This window comes from Esox lucius, chromosome 1, assembly GCF_011004845.1.
Source record: "Esox lucius isolate fEsoLuc1 chromosome 1, fEsoLuc1.pri, whole genome shotgun sequence".
NCBI lineage: Eukaryota > Metazoa > Chordata > Actinopteri > Esociformes > Esocidae > Esox > Esox lucius.
In genome coordinates this window covers 3,443,304-3,463,978 of record NC_047569.1, presented here as the reverse complement: position 1 = coordinate 3,463,978, position 20,675 = coordinate 3,443,304, and the positions used below count along the sequence as shown (strand labels likewise).

The 20,675-nt window shown below is 43.5% G+C and overlaps 1 protein-coding gene across 1 annotated transcript in view; it reads right to left on the bottom strand.

Annotated features, from left to right (window-relative positions):
* LOC105030468 (protocadherin Fat 4) overlaps positions 1-20,675 on the bottom strand; it is a 62,132-nt gene that overhangs the window by 24,716 nt on the left and 16,741 nt on the right. The window contains exons 3-13 of the mRNA XM_034294008.1: positions 18,270-18,520; positions 17,874-18,099; positions 13,619-17,727; positions 13,224-13,325; positions 12,945-13,094; positions 12,651-12,802; positions 12,490-12,572; positions 12,218-12,397; positions 10,036-10,163; positions 4,198-4,421; positions 3,734-3,793 (exon numbers count right to left, since the gene is read on the bottom strand). Of these exons, the coding sequence (XP_034149899.1) occupies positions 3,734-3,793; positions 4,198-4,421; positions 10,036-10,163; positions 12,218-12,397; positions 12,490-12,572; positions 12,651-12,802; positions 12,945-13,094; positions 13,224-13,325; positions 13,619-17,727; positions 17,874-18,099; positions 18,270-18,520 (5,665 nt within the window). The remainder of the gene's footprint in view (positions 1-3,733; positions 3,794-4,197; positions 4,422-10,035; positions 10,164-12,217; positions 12,398-12,489; positions 12,573-12,650; positions 12,803-12,944; positions 13,095-13,223; positions 13,326-13,618; positions 17,728-17,873; positions 18,100-18,269; positions 18,521-20,675) is intronic.

The window sequence follows — 20,675 nt, the reverse complement described above, 5'->3', positions numbered from 1 at the left end:
GGAATAAAAATATAGTACACACCATAGAGAAGTAGTTCAAAAACAGTGAAAAATGTAAGGAGCAAAATGGAGCAGAGAAGTCAGTGCAAAAACTAAGGGCAAAACATTTTTAAGTATTAAAGTACATGTTGAAACAATATAAAAAGGCAATATGAAACTAGCAGTGCATTTCCTGTAGAAAATGTGGTGTTCATGCTAGCTACGCTACTCCTTCAATTTGCTTCGATTGCAAAATCAGAATGATATTGAAAATTGCCACTTGTACTGGCACAATTATTTGTCCCACTTGTACATACACTATACTTTATACTTGTACATTTCCTGTAAATATATAAATTTTACACTGCACATTTGGAATTGTATTTGCAATAACTGTACATCCATACATTCCACTTGTATATACATAGAGCACTGGAAAAAATTAAGAGACCACTTCAAAATTATCAGTTTCTCTGGTTTTACTCTTCATAAGTATGTGTTTGAGTAAAATGAAATTTTTAGTTTTATTCTATAAACTACTGACAACAAAACTCCCAAATTCCAAATACAAATATTGTCATTTAGAGTATGTAATTGTAAAAAACAACAACTGGTCAAAATAACATGATAGGGTCTCGATCTGGTGGTCCTCCATCCAGACCTTGATTGACATGGAGTGTGGCATGGAGCATTGTCCTGCTGGAAAAAAAAAATCTTAGAGTTGGGGAACATCGTCAGAGCAGAAGGAAGCAGGTGTTCTTCCAGGATAACCTTGTACTTGGCTTGTTTCATGTGTCCTTCACAAAGGCAAATCTGCCCAAATCCAGCCTTGCTGAAGCATCCCCAGATCATCCTGATCCTCCTTCAAATTTCACAGTGGGTGCGAGACACTGTGGCTTGTAGGCCTCTCCACGTCTCCGTCCAACCATTAGACGACCAGGTGTTGGGCAAAGCTGAAAATTTGACTTGTCAGATAAGATGACCTTACTCCATTCCTCTATGGTCCAATCCTCATGGTCCTTTGCAAACTTTAGCCTGGCACTTCTTTGCTTATCGTTGATGAAGGGCTTTTTTCTAGCTTTGCACAACTTCAGCCCTGCCTCTAGGAGCCTGTTTCGAACCGTCCTCTCTGTGCACTTCACCCCAGCTGCTGTTTGCCATTCTTTTTGTAGGTCACTTGATGTCATCCTATGGTTGTTGAGTGACATTCGAATCAGTTGACGATTATCTCGGTCAGTGGACAGTCGTTTTTGCCCTCTGCCAGTCTGTAGCTTTGTTGTTCCCAGTGTCTGTTGCTTGACCTTGTTCTTATGAACCGCCATCTTTGAAATTTTCAGGATGGAAGCAACCTGACGCTCACTGTATTCCTCTGCCAGTAAAGCAAGAATTGAACCCTTCTTTTCCTCACTCAAAGCTTTTCTTTTCAACTCTTTTGTCATGCTGAATAATTTTTACCTTTGAGTTACTACTTGCACCGTTTTTGCCATCCAGCTGGTCCTATTGCAAGAGGATAGTGATGACCACAGCAGTGTTTTTTATACTTTTCCTCGTTAAATTAGATTTGGTTCAGGTAATCACCTAATCAGTACCTCATTAAGTAAAATGAGGTCTGCCTATGGTGGAATTTAACAGACACTGGAATGAAATGGCTGCCATACATGTAGAGATATTGATTTAAGACAAATTTGGATTGACCTCTTAATTTTTTCTAGAGCTGTATGCTTAATACTTTTTCTGCCCTCCTCTATTTGGACTTCAAAATAGTGTTTACCTATCGAAAAATTTGGAGTCTATATTTTTTAAGGTTCAAGAGATACTGTTGGTGAGGGTAATTAACATAAATTAGCATACATAACATAGTTAAAGTTCATAAGTGTTACCAAGGACAAGTCTTGTGTCTGTAGCTCAAACGGTTCAAAATATACAGCCTAATAGTTAATTAACGCTAATCACGCTACTTAGCATATGTAACATTTTCAGTGGATAGCTTAAATGTGTGAAACATTTGGTTTCATGTCTGTGTCATGAACGGTTAAAAAGATAGAGCATAATAGTTCATTAATGCTATTTATGCTAATTAGCATACGTAAACTCGATAAACATTTCATCATATGAACTGGGGATAGCCTAAATGTGTAAAACAAAGTTGGTTTCATGTCTGTAGCTCGAACTGTTAAAAAGGTACAGCCTAGTAATTAATTTACACTAATTTTGCTAATTAGCATACGGAAAATCGATAAACATTTCCTAATTTGAAGTGAGGATAGCTAAACTGGTGAAACAAATTTAGTTTCTGGTCTCTAACTTAAACGGTAAAAAAAATACAGCCTAATAGTTAATTAACGCTATTTACACTAATTAGCATACTAAAATCATCAAACATTTCATCATATGAACTGAGGATAGCCTAAACATGTACAACAAATTTGGTTTCATGCCTGTAACTTGACTGGGTCCAAAAATCTCTGGCATTTTGGCCTGGACCGGCCCACCACAATCGTTCAGACATTACCCACCAGTACACCATACGGACCACCCCTTAAATATACACTCACCTAAAGGATTATTAGGAACACCATACTAATACTGTGTTTGACCCCCTTTCGCCTTCAGATCTGCCTTAATTCTAGGTGTCATTGATTCAACAAGCTGCTGAAAGCATTCTTTAGAAATGTTGGCCTATATTGATAGGATAGCATCTTGCAGTTGATGGAGATTTAAACGATGCCCAATTGGCACTAAGGGGCCTAAAGTGTGCCAAGAAAACATCCCCCACACCATTACACCACCACCACCAGCCTGCACAGTGGTAACAAGGCATGATGTTTACGCCAAATTCTGACTCTACCATCTGAATGTCTCAACACAAATTGAGACTCAACAGACCAGGCAACATTCTTCCAGTCTTCAACTGTCCAATTTTGGTGAGCTCGTCCAAATTGTAGCCTCTTTTTCCTATTTGTAGTGGAGATGAGTGGTACCCGGTGGGGTCTTCTGCTGTTGTAGCCCATCCGCCTCAAGGTTGTGCGTGTTGTGGCTTCACAAATGCTTTGCTGCATACCTTGGTTGTAACGAGTGGTTATTTCAGTCAAAGTTGCTCTTCTATCAGCTTGAATCAGTCGGCCCATTCTCCTCTGACCTCTAGCATCAACAAGGCATTTTCGCCCACAGGACTGCCGCATACTGGATGTTTTTCCCTTTTCACACCATTCTTTGTAAACCCTAGAAATGGTTATGCGTGAAAATCCCAGTAACTGAGCAGATTGTGAAATACTGAGACCGGCCCGTCTGGCACCAACTACCATGCCATGCTCAAAATTGCTTAAATCACCTTTCTTTCCCATTCTGACATTCAGTTTGGAGTTCAGGAGATTGTCTTGACCAGGACCACACCCCTAAATGCATTGAAGCAACTGCCATGTGATTGGTTGATTAGATAATTGCATTAATGAGAAATTGAACAGGTGTTCCTAATAATCCTTTAGGTGAGTGTAAAGACACCTGTATGCCGAAAGTCATTTGGATTTATGCCTCATGAGAAGAAGATTTTTGTAGTTTTTGGACAGAAAAGTTCCTTTATGGGTTCTTTTGCCTTTTTTGTTCATTATGAGAAATTAGGTAGGTAAAAAAAAATCTGCACTGTAGGACAAACAGGGTGGAAATGGCATAATTTTGAAATTACCAAATTGAATCATGCGAGGATGGATCCAACCACTTTCGTGTTGTCAGCAACACCCTATTTCTAAATGTTTACCTCTGAAATGATGCCTGATGTTTTGTCTTTCACGATGTACGTTAGGTTTCCACCCATCACCTAAATGTGCCAAGGGAAATTTGGTTTAGAATAAATACAAGTTACACTCAACATTTCTACACACCTGAAAATCTATATGTACAATGCTGTATGTAAGTACTATGATAAATTAAAGTATAGATTCAAAGCTTTTATATGAGGGTATGTGTGTACATATTGGCAACACTTTTATACATAGTCCCCTAATTTCAGGGCACCAAAAACATTGGAACATATTAATATAATACAAAAATACCTATTTTCTGGGCCCAAAATAGGAAAAACAAAGAATTGGTCACTAAAAAGCTCCCTTGACTATCCATTGCAACTCAACTTTATACATTAAAATTTTCCAAACACATATTGATGTGAACATTATCAAGATACAACTCAGCGAAACAACAGTAATTGCGTGTTAATCTCACCCTGAGCTCGGAGTGTCCTTTCCCTCCCAAAACAAACAGCAGTACGGCATCTTTCTTCACAGTCTTCACCTTGACTTCTATCGCAGAAAGATCTCTGCTTCTTTCTTTCCCTCCCCTGTCTCCTGCCAGCAGGGCTCTTAGCTGTAGCTCTCTCCTATAGCTCTCTCTGACCACATACTCTATGTAGCCTCTACCGCCCAGCCGTAACACATGCTTGGAAGTCTCTGTCAAAATAAAATAATTTCTCAGTTGAGCAGCAAGGTATCAAACAAGTTGCCTGCATCATAAAACAAAATAATAGGCAGGAAGAATCAACAATAAAAGGTTAAGACAAGTGTGATTCTAATATCCCATAATTCCATGCTGTACTATTTAAAAAGAGACTAACTTCTCCATTTGGTGTGAATGGTAGAAAAAAAAAATCTAATCATAGTAATGAATCATATTAAAATACAGTATAAATACAATTAAAATGGATTTTAGCAAACTACTGCATGAAAACATTTCATAACTGCTTTACTATCGCTATCACTCAAGTTCAAAAAATGAATCTACAGTAGAGCTGGTCAAACAGATCCGAGTACAACAGTCCCCGACAGGCCTCGGCAATGTGCATTGAGTTAGCAAGCAAGTTTATTTATATAGCACGATTCATACATTGAAGCAATTCAATGTACTTTACAAAGAAAAAGAAAAAATATAAAAATACAATGGCATAAAAACAAATACTCAAATGAAAACATCATAATAATAAAACATAGAATAAGAAAATAGATAAAAAATGGGATAAAAACACAGGAAGCTATAAAAGCTGTTAGGCTAAAAAGTGTGGTTAAGTTCAAGTGCTCAGTCATAGGTGCGTGAAAAGAGAAGTGCTTTTAACTTGCATTTAAAAAGGCATACGTTTGGGGCACATCTAAGGTAGTGCAGGGTAGCGCTGTTTTTTCACACAGTAGACATTCCAGCCATAGCCAACTCAGCTATGATGTGTGTAACTTTCTGTTGTAAAGATATGAAGTAATTCCACACATTTTAAACAGAGTTTTTGTTGATTTAGCACAAGCGCTTACTGTCATGGGTCCTGTAAAAATGGTTCTCCCAGACTGCACAAGCATTTCAAAGAGGTGCCACAAAATAGCAGTTCGTTGTTCATATGCTTTAGCAACGTTGTATTGCCAACTTGTCAACAAAGTCAGTTGTATTGAATATTGTTGTAATGTGCGTCTGTATGCTGGATGCTAAGCTGCTTGCGGGGGAAGTCCGACAGCAGAATATCACTCTTGTAAATGTCTTACCACTTAGATAACAAGGCATTCACAGTGTATCCCTCAGAGAAACTAATGCTTTTAAGAGAGAGAAATTCTTCCATGGGTAATACCAGTTAAGAGTGTCCATTTTCTAGAGTTTACACAGTAAACACCATGTGGGTGACAATTTATAGATGATACTCTGACATCCTGTTCACGTGAAGGCAGCACGGAGCTGCGCCACAAGAAGCTGACGGAAACACTGAAGAGAAAAACAGTTACGATACACCGTTTTGTTCAGTTACAGTGGTGTGAACTGTCAGGTTTTAATGGTGCAGACCACAGTTTTTTGCAATTAGTTAAAACTTTGAACTCTCGTGAATCTTCGATGTAAACTCGCCTGAAAACAAACACCCCCAAAAGGGCATCTCAACGCCCCCAGTTAAAGATTCAACAATTCAAAGATATGAAGTAATTCCACACAGATAAAGGCAGAGGTTTTGTTGATTTAGCACAAGAGCTAATTGAAATGGGTCCCTGTGAACATTGTTCTCCCAGACTGCACAAGCATTTCAAGGAGGTGCCACAAAACAGCAGCAGTGAAGAGGACTGAGGTGGTCACCAAAATCAACAAAGCTATTGCTGATGCACATAAATTGGGGATGACACAGATGTGGAATGATGATTACCATAAGATCAGCTACAAGGAAATAACGCTACATTACCGTTGAGTATAAGCTAAAATCCAAAGTGCTAGCTAATGCAATAGTTTCCCCTGAAGAATCAAAGACAGGGGAAAACATAAGAAGAGACATGTGTACAATACCGTGCTGAAACACACTTTATACTGCAGATGTTGAAGATGCTGTCCCAAAGGTGGCTGAAGCTTTGCTTGCAGCCAGATCATTGGTGAGGTATGTAAAGCACTTGTGACCAGCAGGCCAGAGACAAGTGGATGAAACCAGATTCAGCACTGTTTACCTCACCCTGGACTTCATCAAGGGAGTCTAAACTGATCACAAGAGTTTGAGAGGAGAGGTGAGAGTTGGAGAATACGTTACATACCTCCCAATGTATAGGATATCTTACTGGAGCTTGAAGGCAACCAGTACCCTACGCTCAACTTGGTCTTCCTGTGGTGTGAGAGGACAACCTCCATTAGGCAATCGTTCTTGTGAAACATTTGGATTGGATCACCAGAAAAGTTCAAATATGTCTGTTGCATAAGCTTGCCACATTCGTGTGGTCGAAGTTAAGCCAGTTCAGAATGCTTTCAAACAATTGAACAGAACAAAATGCATGAAAAGGCCTGACAATGATTTTCCAGTCATATCTTTCCCGGCTTCTCTGGCATCAAAGAGAAGATTGTTCAACAAATGCCCATACAGTGAAACAGCCTTTCCAAAATGACCTGTCACTGACATAGAATCTGCATCCTCTATGTTGAAAAGGCCTGTTTAAAAATATGCTTACCAAACAACCTGCCAAAATATAATTGCAATCAACTCAAACTAAAATCCCCTTCCATGAACTGCCACCTTAACGTGGTGGAGGGGTTTGAGTACCCGAGTGACCCTAGGAGCTATGTTGTCTGGGGCTATATGCCCCTGGTAGGGTCTCCCAAGGCAAACAGGTCCTAGGCGACGGGTCAGACTAAGAGCGGTTCAAAAACCCCTTAATGATGAATTACATTTCGAGCATTGTGACGTCGCCCGGTATGGCGCAGCCGGGGCCCCACCCTGTAGCCAGGCCCGGGGTTGGGGCTCGTATGCGAGCGCCTGGTGGCCGGGCCTTTCCCCATGGGGCCCGGCCGGGCTCAGCCCGAAGGAGCAACGTGGGGCCGCCTTCCCGTGGGCTCACCACCTACAGGAGGGACCATAAGGGGTCGGTGCGGAGAGGATCGGGCAACACTCGAAGGCGGGGGCCTCAACAACCCGATCCCTGGACACGGAAACTAGCTCTAGGGACGTGGAATGTCACCTTGCTGGCGGGGTAGGAGCCTGAGATCGTGCGTGAGGTTGAGAGGTTCCGACTAGTGATAGTCGGGATCACTTCTACGCACGGCTTGGGCTCTGGAACCACACTCCTTGAGAGAGGATGGACTCTTCACCACTCTGGAGTTGCCAATGGTGAGAGGCGGCAGGCTGGTGTGGGTTTGCTTATAGCTCCCCAGCTCTGCCGCCATGTGTTGGAGTTTACCCCGGTGAACGAGAGGGTCGTTTCCCTGCGCCTACGGGTCGGGGATAGGTCTCTCACTGTTTTTTGTGCCTACGGGCCGAACGGCAGTGCAGAGTACCCAACCTCCATGGAGAAGGACTATCGGTTGGCCTCGAAGAGATTCTGGCAAACCATCCGGCGCCTCAGGAGAGGGAAACCGTGCCCTACCAACACTGTTTACAGTAGAGGTGGGCAGCTGTTGACCTCAACTGGGGATGTCGTCGGGCGTTGGAAGGAGTACTTCGAGGATCTCCTCAATCCCGCTGTCACTTCTTCCATTGAGGAAGCAGAGGATGAGGGCTCAGAGGTGGACTCGTCCATCACCCGGGCTGAAGTCACAGAGGTAGTCAAGAAACTCCTCGGTGGCAAGGCACCAGGGGTGGATGAGATCCGCCCTGAGTACCTCAAGTCTCTGGATGTTGTGGGGCTGTCTTGATTGACACGCCTGTGCAACATCGTGTGGCGGTCGGGGACAGTGCCTCTGGGATGGCAGACCGGGGTGGTGGTCCCTCTTTTTAAGAAGGGGGACTGGAGGGTGTGTTCCAACTACAGGGGGATCACACTTCTCAGCCTACCCGGGAAAGTCTATGCCAGGGTACTGGAGAGGAGAATACGGCCGATAGTAGAACCTCGGATTCAGGAGGAACAGTCTGGTCTGGCCGTGGAACACTGGACCAGCTCTATACCCTCTATGGGGTGCTGGAGGGTTCATGGGAGTTTGCCCAACCAGTCCACATGTGTTTTGGGGATTTGGAGAAGGCGTTCGACTGTGTCCCTCGCGGCATCCTGTGGAGGGTGCTTGGGGGAATATGGGGTCCTGGGTCCTTTGCTAAGGGCTGTCAGGTCCCTGTACGACCGAAGTAGGAGCTTGGTCCGCATTGCCGGCAGTAAGTCAGACTTGTTCCCAGTGCATGTTGGACTCCGGCAGGGCTGCCCTTTGTCGCCTGTTCTGTTCGTAATTTTTATGGACAGACTTTCTAGGCGCAGCCAGGGGCCGGAGGGTGTCAGGTTTGGGGACCACACAATTTCGTCTCTGCTCTTTGCGGATGATGTTGTCGTGTTGGCCCCTTCAAACCAGGACCTTCAGCATGCACTGGGACGGTTTGCAGCCGAGTGTGAAGCGGTGGGGATGTGAATCAGTACCTCCAAATCCGAGGCCATGGTCCTCAGTCGGAAAAGGGTGGCTTGCCCACTTCAGGTTGGTGGAGAGTGCCTGCCTCAAGTGGAGGAGTTTAAGTATTTAGGGGTCTTGTTCACGAGTGAGGGAAGGATGGAACGGGAGATTGACAGACGAATCGGTGCAGCTTCTGCAGTAATGCGGTTGATGTATCGGTCTGTCGTGGTGAAGAAAGAGCTGAGCTGCGAGGCGAAGCTCTCAATTTACCGGTCAATCTACGTTCCTACTCTCACCTATGGTCATGAGTTTTGGGTCATGACCGAAAGAACAAGATCCCAGATACAGGCGGCCGAAATGAGCTTCCTCCCAGGGTGGCTGGGCGATCCCTTAGGGTGAGAAGCTCGGTCACCCGGGAGGAGCTCAGAGTAGAGCCACTGCTCCTCCACATCGAGAGGGGTCAGCTGAGGTGGCTTGGGCATCTGTTTCGGATGGAGACCCCGGGGAAGACCTAGGACACGCTGGAGGGACTATGTCTCCCGGCTGGCCTGGGAACGCCTCGGTGTCCCCTCTGAAGAGCTGGAGGAAATGTCTGGGGAGAGGGAATTCTGGACATCTCTGCTTAGACTGCTGCCCCCGCGACCCGGCCCCGGATGAAGCGGAAGAAGATGTCATGTCAACTCAAACTATAATCAAGAAACACTGAGTAAAGTTATGTATCAAATGCAATTAAAACTTGCTATGTCTTTGGCCAGGTTGTCATTGGCTCAATTGGCTTGCCAAGTAAAATACAGATGAAAAAACACAGTTATTGTCAGTTATTGTCATACTACTCTGTAGTACTCTTCAGTAAATACCACAATTAAAGTTACTTTTAAAAGTGAAACATTTCTGATGCCATTCTAATCAACGAAGTCTCTGAAATTTAAAGCCAAGTATCTCAGAATCCACTTGCTGCTGATAGAACCATCTAGTCCCAAGCTCTCAATTATTGCCAAATCTCTTTGACGTGGCTTTCCTCTATAAAAAAATGGAATTCACCCTGATGAAGCATTTGCCTTAGACAGGGAGCTAATCTATGCTGAGAACCAGCACCCTAATGGTCAACATCTTGACCTCTGTTACCTTTTATAAAGTATGAGCTCATAAGTATTGTGGAGCTCCTGCATCAAAATATAAGCTGTACCAACATCTATTTCAGTCCAACTCAAGCACTGCCGCTATATGTTTAGGTGTATGTGTTCGTGTGTCAACCATTACCTGTGTCACAGGTAGTTCCAGTGTAATTGTGTGTACACTGGCAGATGTAGTGAGACCATTGGTCTTGACACAGTCCTCCATTCAGACATGGACCACTGAGACATGGAGACACTGCTGCACGAGGACACCTAAAAAAAGGTACTATACACCGTCACTTTGGCTATAACAGCCATATACATTATCTCACAAAAGTGAGTACACCCCTCACATTTTTGTAAATATGTGATTATATCTGTTCATGTGACAACACTGAAAAAATTACACTGCTACATTATAAAGTAGTGAGTGTACAGCTTGTATAGCAGGATACATTTGCTGTCCCCTCAAAATAACACAACACACAGACATTAATGTCTAAACCGCTGGCAAAAAAAGGGAGTATACCCCAAAGTGAAAATTTCTAAATTGGGCCCAATGTGTCAATATTTTGTGTGGCCGCCATCATTTTCTAGCACTGCCTTAACCCTCTTGGGCATGTAGTTCACCAGAGCTTAACAGGTTGCTACTGGAATCCTCTTCCACTCCTCCATCACGGAGCTGGTGGATGTTGGAGACCCTGCACTCCTCCACCTTCCGTTTGAGGATGTCCAACAGATGCTCAATAGAATTTAGGTCTGGAGACATGCTTGGCCAGTCCATCACCTTTACCCACAGCTTCTTTAGCAAGGCAGCAATAGCTTGGAGGTGTGTTTAGGGTCGTTATCATGTTGGAATACTGCACTGCGGCCCAGTCTCTGAAGGGAGGGGATCATGCTCTGCTTCAGTATGTCACAGTACATGTTGGCATTCATGGTTACCTCAATGAACTGTAGCTCCCAAGTGCTGGCAGCACTCATGCAGCCCCAGACCATGACACTCCCACCACCATGCTTGACTGTAGGCAAGACACACTTGTCTTTGTACTCCTCACCCGGTTGCCACCACACACGCTTGACACCATCTGAACTAAATATGTTTATCTTGGTCTCATCAGACCACAGGACATGGTTCCAGTAATCCATGTCCTTAGTCTGCTTGTCTTCAGAAAACTGTTTGCAGGCTTTCTTGTGCATCATCTTTAGAAGAGGCTTCCTTCTGGGAAGACAGCATTGCAGACCAATTTGACGCAGTGTGCGGCGTATGGTCTGAGCACTGACAGGCTGACCCCCCACCCCTTCAACCTATGCAACAATGCTGGCAGCACATACGTCTATACGTCTATTTCCCAATGACAACCTCTGGATATGACGCTGAGCACATGCACTCAACTTCTTTGGTCGGCCATGGCGAGGCCTGGTCTGAGTGGAACCTGTCCTGTTAAACCGCTGTATGGTCTTGGCCACCGTGCTGCAGCTCAGTTTCAGGGTCTTGGTAATTTTCTTATAGCCTAGGCCAGTGGTTCCCAACTACGGTCCTCAAGTACCCCCAACAGTACACATTTTCATTGTAGCCCCAGCCAAGCACAGCTGATTAAACTTGTCAACTAATTATCAGGCTCTCATTGAGTTGAATTGGGTGTGCTTGTCCAGGGCTACAACAAAAATGTGTGCTAACTTTTTGTAGAGCAACAAAAAAAAATGCTGATCCTCAGAGAGTTCTTTGCCATGAAGGGCCATGTTGAATTTCCGGTGACCGGTATGAGGGAGTGTGAGAGCGATGACACCAAGTTAAACACACCTGGTCCCCATTCAAACCTGGGACCTTGTAACACTAACGAGTCACATGACACCGGGGAGGGAAAATGGCTAATTGGGTCCAATCTGGACATTTTCACTTAGGGGTGTACTGCCAGCGGTTTCGACATTAATGGCTGTCTGTGAGTTATTTTGAGGGGACAGCAAATGTACACTGTTATACAAGCTGTACACTCAGTACTTTACATTGTAGCAAAGTGTCATTTCTTCAGTGGTGTCACATGAAAAGATAAACTCAAATATTTACAAAAATGTGAGGGGTGTACTCACTTTTGTGAGATACTGTACTTTACATAATGGTAGCCAGTAGTCCAGAAGTTAGATCATCTGTCCAGTAAACAAAATGTTGCTGAATCAGATCCTATTGCCAGTAAACAGAATTTCTTATGTTCTCTATGTATTTCCTTATGCTACGGCAGATCCAAAACAGAATACATTTTCCTGTACAATAAACCTATTTTGGACAGAACTATATGCGTCTAACAAAGGAGATAAATCAGAGATCCTACCTCTCCAAGATGTTGTAGGCCACCAGAGCTTTGGCAGGTCCTAAAGGTACGCCATTAATTTTTATGTTTCTCACACAGCCGACAAAGTCATGAGTCTGGACTTGACCCGGTCGCAGCAGAATAGACTCCATAGACCTGACCCCTCCAAATGACAGGTTATTGCTGCCAGCGTCCAGGGTTCTGGAAGAGACAGAACACAATGTAGTAAAAGTATTATTATATTAAATCAAATACAATCCACAAACAGTATATTGTTAGGAATATACTAGTACCTTTCGGAGGAAATTCCTTCACTTTGAGAAAAGCAAAATCCTGTAGCTTCTTCAATACAGTGGTCCAGTTGCAGAAAGCCAATCTGTAAAATATGTATTTAAACAGGTTTGTTTGTCTGTGAGAAACACTGTGCACAGGCTAGCTTTTTGGTACTACTCACATTCCCTATCCTTCTGGCGGCGATACTGTGAAACCTTCCATCAGCCACCTGCTTCTCCGTCTGCAGATGGACATCTCCAGAGCCCAGGTTGTACGAGAGACGGATTTTCCCCTTCACAATCTCAAGTGCCAAGTACTCATCACTGCCTTGATCTGATACCAGAGTCAAGGATCATAACACAAAATAAATACTTTTTTGGTAATCCTAAACAATATTAAACATTGGGTTTCACCATGTGTGGTTTGAAATCTGTTTTTATTTATAGCAAATAATAGGCAAATCAATTTCAACAACCTGCAGGGTTATACAGCAACAGGCTGTTGTTTTGCAGCGTGGCCAGCTCCAGGGAGATGAAGTTACTCCTGGGATCTAAAGGAGGAAACTCCATGTATGACAACTCCTCAAAGCCATAACTCTCCTGCTCACAGTGGACACCACTCACACCTATCGGAGAGGACAATGGCAAACAGAGATTCTAATTAGAATGTAAAAATATTTTTTTTCAGTCTAGAAGGAGGATAAGGACCGTAACTTTAAAGGTGATTGTTTGTACAATACTGTATACATTCTCACCAAAAGGACAATGACATGTATATCCTGTCAGACCATTGGTGCAGTTGCCTTGAAGACAAGGTGCAGATGCACAGTGGTTCATTGGCAGCTCACAAAACTCTCCTGAAAACAAGAGATTATTCTCTGACATCAAAACACAAGTTATAATTGTTTTACCAAAATACCCAAAGCTTTTCAGCTCAGCTTCATGAACAAAACAACAAACTATAACTCTATTCTGGATTCCATATTTAAGACAACATCTAAAACCTCAAAGAAAAATTAGTATTACTATAAATTGATCAGAGTAAAGGGATAGATTCTAAGAAAGAACTCAGTTTTAGATTACTTTGTACTGATTGGTTTATAGAGGAATTGATTGCATGTAAATAGAGATGCAGTTTGAAATTACCTACCCTCATATCCATCCTTACAGTCACAGTGAACCCCATCCTCTGTGCTCAGGCACATCCCTCCATGTTGACAGTGGACCTCTAGGCATCCGTCCACATCAGCCAAGCAGTTCAGGCCAGAGAAACCACCTTGACAGTTGCAACGAAACCCACCTGGTTTATTGGCACACACACCATTCTTGCAAGGTCCCTCCTCACACTCATCAATGTCTAATTCACAGAGGGTGCCAGAGAAGCCTGTTAAACACAAGCAATTAAATATCTCCTTCTGCGGCGACACAAATATGACTGATGGGCTCTCCAGGACGGATACCTCTGGGTCAATGTGAATCTTTTTGTTGCAGATGGCCCCATTCAGGCACGGGTTGATGAGGCAGGGGTCACTAGTGATGTGGGACAGAGTAATGTTGCTCTGAGCCTCCAACAGTTTCCGGTGGGTGGCAGAGATACCACTGGCAACCTCCCCGCTTAGATACTGACCATTGTAACTCTTAACCGATGCCAGGAGCAGGACTTCGTCCCCTGTAGGCTTCATCCCAAACACATGAGTCTTTGAGGCCTGCAGGTTGAATAGGCTGTCCAGGGCTTTGACAAACTTTAAATAATTGAGAGACAAGAAGTCTTCCACTGAGGTGGATGCCACATAGAACAGTATACAGCTGTCCATGGATGCATTGGTGAAGCCTTTGTAGTTTACATAGATACTGTTGTTAACAGGAAGGTGTACATGGTCAGTAGCCTCCACAGTGATGTTGTATGTAGCTTCGCCTTGGTATGCAGAGGACCAGAGCTCACAGGTGCCATCTGGGATTGTAAACATATTGAGAGGTCCGTTCCTGATGCTGCAGTTAAACTCATCCGCCACATCCTGGTCCTCAGGTCTGACATTGCCGATGAAACCGCCCGGAAAGGCGCTGCCGTAGTATTTCACCTCAATGTAGACAATCCTCGTGAACGATGGGTTATCGTTCTCATCCTCAACCTGGATGAGAAATGTTGTGGTGGAAGACAATGGAGGTTGACCTGCGTCACGGACCACCACGGACAGCTGAAACACCTTGTTGATCTCTCTGTCCAAAGGTCTGAAGGTGGACAGAACGCCATCAGAAGCTAAAGTGAAGCTCCTCACTGAAGCAGGCTGAACCAGCCAGTAGGAGAAAGGCCCCTGGTTGGGAGGTAGATCAGTGTCAGAGGCATTAAGTATTTCCACTATGGTACCAGCAGGCTGATTCTCCTTCACCTGGCCCTGTGTGTTTACCAAAGTGGGGGCATTGTCATTGACATCACTTATGGTCACCTCAAGGTGAGCGGTCCCGGTGGCTGGCGGAGAGCCCTGGTCTATAGCTGTTATGGTCAGGTTGTATACAGGCCACTGTTCTCTATCCAGGTGGGCATTGACGGAAACTACCCCACCTACAGGGTCCACAAAGAAGGAGGAGTTTAAGTTTCCATCCTGAATGCTGTAAGTGAAGCGGCTCCACTCTGGGACAGAGTCCTTGTCCAGGGCAAGGACTTTGCAAACAGAACTCCCCACAGGGTTGTCCTCCCTAACATCCACCCTATAGAGCAGTGAGGAGAAATTTGGTGGGTCATTAATGTCCACTATACTGATGTGAAGAAGGGCTTCGTCCACATCTATCCCTGTGATGATGCCTTGGTTTTTAGCCAGAATTCTCAGAGTGGCATGGCCGTAGCCCTGTTTCCTCAGATCAGCTGTGGTATAAATCTCTCCACTCTGTTCATCAACACTGAAGCCTGTCTTTCTGTTTTGTCCTATAAGTAAGTAAAACACTAGTCCATCCAGTCCTTTGTCAGAGTCTGTGGCTATTACCTTCCCAATTCGAGTTCCAGCAGGGGCACTCTCTGAGACAGACAGGTTGAACTCATTTTGCAGAAACACAGGGTAGAACTCATTGACCCCGGAGACTTGGATTGTAACATATGCAATGCTGAATAAATTGAGGTTCCCTGAGTCTGAAGCCTTTACAGTTATTTCATAAATGTTTTGAAGCTCAAAGTCAAAAACCTCCTTATTAGTGATAGTGCCATTCCTGGAGTTAATGGCAAACTGGCCAGAGTGTCTACCAGTTATTAGTGAGTAGATGATTTCTGCATTGATGACAGAGTCTGCATCTGTAGCTTCCACCTGGAGGACTGATGTTCCAACTGCAGAGTTCTCTATCACAGAGGCAGTGTACCGTGACAATGTGAAGACTGGAAGGTTGTCATTCACATCACTGACATTCACAGTAATGTTTACCACCCCGGTCTTAGAGATCCAGCCTTGGTCTGTTGCGGTGATCAGAAAATTGTAAAAGTCTTGTTTCTCAAAGTCCAGCACTTCCACCAGAGTGATCAACCCTGATCCTAAAGAGAATGGTGAATATTCGTTTCCTGAAGTTATGTGATATGAGAGGACACCGTTGACTCCATAGTCCCTGTCTTCAGCTGTGACTTTTCCGATGACTGACCCCACTGGCAGATCCTCTGGGACAACAAAGTTAATAAATGTCTCAGAAAACTGTGGGGAAAACAGATTTTCTCCTGTTACCTCAAATTGTACTTCTGCCTGTGCTGAGAGAGGAGGGAAGCCTTGGTCCTTTGCTGTGACTGTAAGCGTCAACAGGTAGCTTTCCCTCAGTGGCTGATTTAGCATCAGTCTCCCATCATAAACTCCTATTACAAAATAATCAGATGCATTTCCTCCAGCGAGACTGTACTCTATTGTAGTGCTGTTCTTGCTGTGATTTAATTCTCTGTCCACGGCTGTAAACCGCACCACCTCTGTTCCCACAGCAATGTTAAAAGGGATGGACAGAAGAGCCGTGAATGGCAGAAAGCTGGGAGGGAAGTGGTTATACGGAACAACATTTATCATTACCTCACAGTTACTGTATGTAGGGACACTACCGCAGTCTGAGGCTATAATTTGAATTCTAAGGCTCAGAGAAGCAGACTGATATAAAGAAAGGGGCTGCTTGGTAAAGATTTCCCCAGTGGATGCATTCACCCAGAACCACTCACTGGAAGGGTCAATCAGATAAACGATTTGACCATTTTGTCCCAGGTCAGCATCAGTAGCAAGAACTCGCATAACAAACAGTTCTTCCACCTGGGTCTCTGTGATAGTAGTGTTGTAGACACGTTTAGTAAAGACAGGTCTGTTGTCATTTACGTCTGCTAAATCAATTGTCACATCTGTACTTATACTCCAAGCAGAATCATTGGCTTTGACTTTCACCATATAATGGGCCTGGGATTCCCGGTCCAGAGACCTCATTACTGTCATACACCCACTAGTCTTGTCAATCCTAAAGGGAAGAGCATTTTCTCCCTGGTCAATTATGGAATAGGAAGTCACAGCATTGGCACCAATGTCATCGTCCGTTGCAACGATCTGTAAGATGGTGTGTCCAACTGGAGAATCCTCAGGTATTTCAGTGATGAAGATCTGTGTAAACCGAGGGGCTTGGTCATTTGTGTCTAAGACCAACACTAGTACGACTGTAATGTCTTTATAGGAGCTGTTGTTTTGGTCTACAGCCTCAATAATTAATCTGTACTCAGGTAGTTCCTCACGATCTAAACTCTTTGTTGTGCTTAGCAGGCCATTCTCTGAGTCAATGTTGAAAACATTGTTAACGTTCCCCTCTAAAATCCTGTAATTCACCTTCCCATAACTCTCAGAGTCCACATCAATGGCAAGTACATGACAAACCCACATCGCTGGGGAGTTCTCAGGCACCTCACACCTATATTCATTTTGAGTGAACTGTGGCACGTTATCGTTCACGTCTGTGACATTCACATAAATCTCTGCATAGGCAGAAAACGGTGGGGAGCCTGCATCTCTTGCCTCCACCAGCAGTAGAAACTCTCTGCTGGTCTCATAATCAAGAGGGCGGTGGATGTTCAACTGGCCAGTGACCTGGTGGAGACGGAACAGGTTGTCAGGATCTCCTGACACCACGTAGAAGGAGATTGGACCAAGACCTTGTCTGGAGGTATTGGCTGAGACCAGAGCCACTAAGGTTCCCACTGGGACTTCTTCAGAGAGAGACGATCTGATAATGTCTACATAAACTGTGGGAAACTCTGAAGCATTCTGGAACCTGGGTGAAGAGAGAAAAAAGAAACCTGAGTTGCTGAGTTGGTGAGTTGCTGGCTGGCAGGACACTACAATTTAAGAAGAAACACCATCATATCTCTTGTTCTCAGCACCCACTAAAATGTACAAATAAAGTTTAGAACTTTAAACCTGATTGTAACTGTTGTCGTGTCAAATTTAGGGTGGTCTCCCCCGTCTTCTACGCGGATACTGATAGTGATGTCATCCATCTCTGAGAGAGCACTGGAGGTCAACACGGTTCCCCTGTGTGAGCTGATTAAGAACTGGTCAGCATTCGGCCCATATAAAGAGAAATGGAGTTGTGCATTGATCCCACAGTCCCCATCCACTGCTCTCAGTGCACACACAACAGATCCTGAATAACCAATCACAAACAGAATCAAAACAAGTCAGATTGCATATCAATTAATATCCCATTTTTAACAATCTAATTACATAATAAATTCCTTGACAAACATTCCATTGCAATAGAGAGCATTTCAAATATTACAAAGAAATATGTTGGTTTTTCCAAACCCCCTTCACCTGGAGTAGTTTGAGATGGCATATAAGCCACATAAGGGCCGTAGAGGAACTGAGGCCAGTTGTCGTTGATGTCTGCAACCAGGATAGACACCTGAACAGAGCTGGAGAGAGGCTGTGTGGGGTTTGAGTCCCTGGCCACCACAGTCAGTCTGTAGCTCTCCATCGCCTCCCTGTCTAGCTCGCCAGTGGTCAACAGCTCCCCAGACGTTTCATTAATGGAGAAGGGTCCATCAATGCTCTCTGCAAAATACCTGGAATACAGTGTAGAAATAATAATTCTGAATCAATATTTAATGCTTTAACCATTTTCAACAGTTACAAAATGGAGGGGTGTGGTGTGCTGATACACAGCTCACAAATCAGTTCTCTGGGTGCCTAAGAATCCTTTGGTTACTAGTCAGATAATCTCTGTGCCAACTTATCAACTTCTCTAAAGTAGCTAAATTGCTAGCAATGGTTAACTGAAAGTAACGTTCAGTAGTGTTTGTAGGACAGCGATGGTGGCATTTAGTGCATTTGCAATAAAGATGCCTATTGCATTGTAAAAATATCCATAAAATATCTGTAGTAATGGAATCGTTGTGTTTTACGACAATTATTCAACAGAAACTGGTAAAGCTTTATTTGAATATTTAATCTGTAAATGCTTTAGTCTATCTACAGACTATCAATAACATTTCAATTAGCTATCTACTAACACTAACCCTAACCTTAAACCTCATCCTATCTTTAACCATAACCGTCCTTTCCTTTTGGCTGCATGCAAAACCACATCCTAAAATGCAGAATATCTTTTGGTCAATTGAAAAGCTGCACTCACCTCCCACACTGACGTCACTATGACACATGACCATCTCTCCTCAAATGATCAATAGCACTCATGGGCAAACAACATCACTGTCATTTCCAGGTAGCAAACATTTGATTCACTTCATTTTGGTTTAAGTGCAAAAGTTCTGAAAATTAGGGAATTATTGTGCCATATTCATTCCTTTTAATATTTTTTAAATGAGAACTTGTGTTTGTCAGGCCCTGGCTGGGGTCTTCTAGGCATCTCCATGCACCTGGGGCCTACAGTCAGGGCCTGATCACAGAGGTGCCCATGCTATTTCTGTGCACCTGTGTTAAGTGTCCCCAATTGGAGACAGGTGTGTCTCATTGCCTCTGATTGGAAACCCTATATTATTTGCTTGTCTTTTCCTCAGTTTGTGATTCATTGTTTGTTTTCAATTTGGCACTTCAGTTCACAGTTGTAACGCTCCTTAGCTTCCGTTTGTTTGTTGTGATTCTAGAAGAAGGAATTAAAGGATGTTTCAGCAACCACACTGCTCCATGTCTCCTGTTTCCAAACAACTGTGGCAGAGTTGCTGTAATTCAGCAAATTAGGAATATCTCTCTATGAAGTTTGGATTTTGAGTGAAGTTTTTAAAACAGAATATACATTAATAATACAAATACTAAAATATGTATACATAATGCATAAAAGGCTATATACACTGCATGCACAATTATTAGGCATTCTGATCATATTATTATCTCTATGCAGTGTCCAAATCCAAACCATATAAACTTGAATGCTCATTGGATTGAGTCATTTTCAGGTGATATGTATTTTTGTAATGAGGGAGGGTGTGGCAACAGTGAATTACAACTTATATCAAGGTGTGCATAATTATTAGGCAGCTTCATTACCTCAGGTAAAATGGGCCAAAAAAGAGATTTAACTAACACTGAAAAGTCATAAATTGTAAAATGCCTTTCAGATGGATGCAACACTCTTGAAACGCTAAACTGTTGAGGCGTGACCACCGGACACTCAATCATTTTGTTGCAAAAAATGCATGGAGAAGAAAATACGCAAATGAACTGCAAAACACTTGAGAATAATTAAATGTGAAGCTACCAGGAACCCATTATCCTCCAGAGCCACCATATTCCAGAACTGGAACCTACATGGAGTGTCCAGAAGTACAAGGTGTCAAGTGCTCAGAGACATGGCCAAGGTCAAGAAGGCTAAAAGAAGACCACCACTGAATAAGATTCACATGTTGAAACATGTAGATTGAGCAAAGAAATACCTAGAGACAGATTTTTCAAAGATTTTATGGACAGAGTGACTCTTCACTAACGGACACAGGTCACCACTTCGAGTCAGGCGCTAGCAAGGTGGAGCAGGGGTACTGGTATGGGCTGCTATCATTAAGGATGAAGTAGTTGGACCTTTTCGGGTTGAAGATGGAATGAAACTCAACTCCCATAACTACTGCCAGTTTCTGGAAGATACTTAAGCAAGGGCCTCAAAGATGCCAGATTAATGACCAGGCCCCCTTCCTTACCTGACTTAAATCCTATTGAGAACATGTGGACCCTTCTGAAATGTGAGATTTACAGTCAGGGAAGACAATA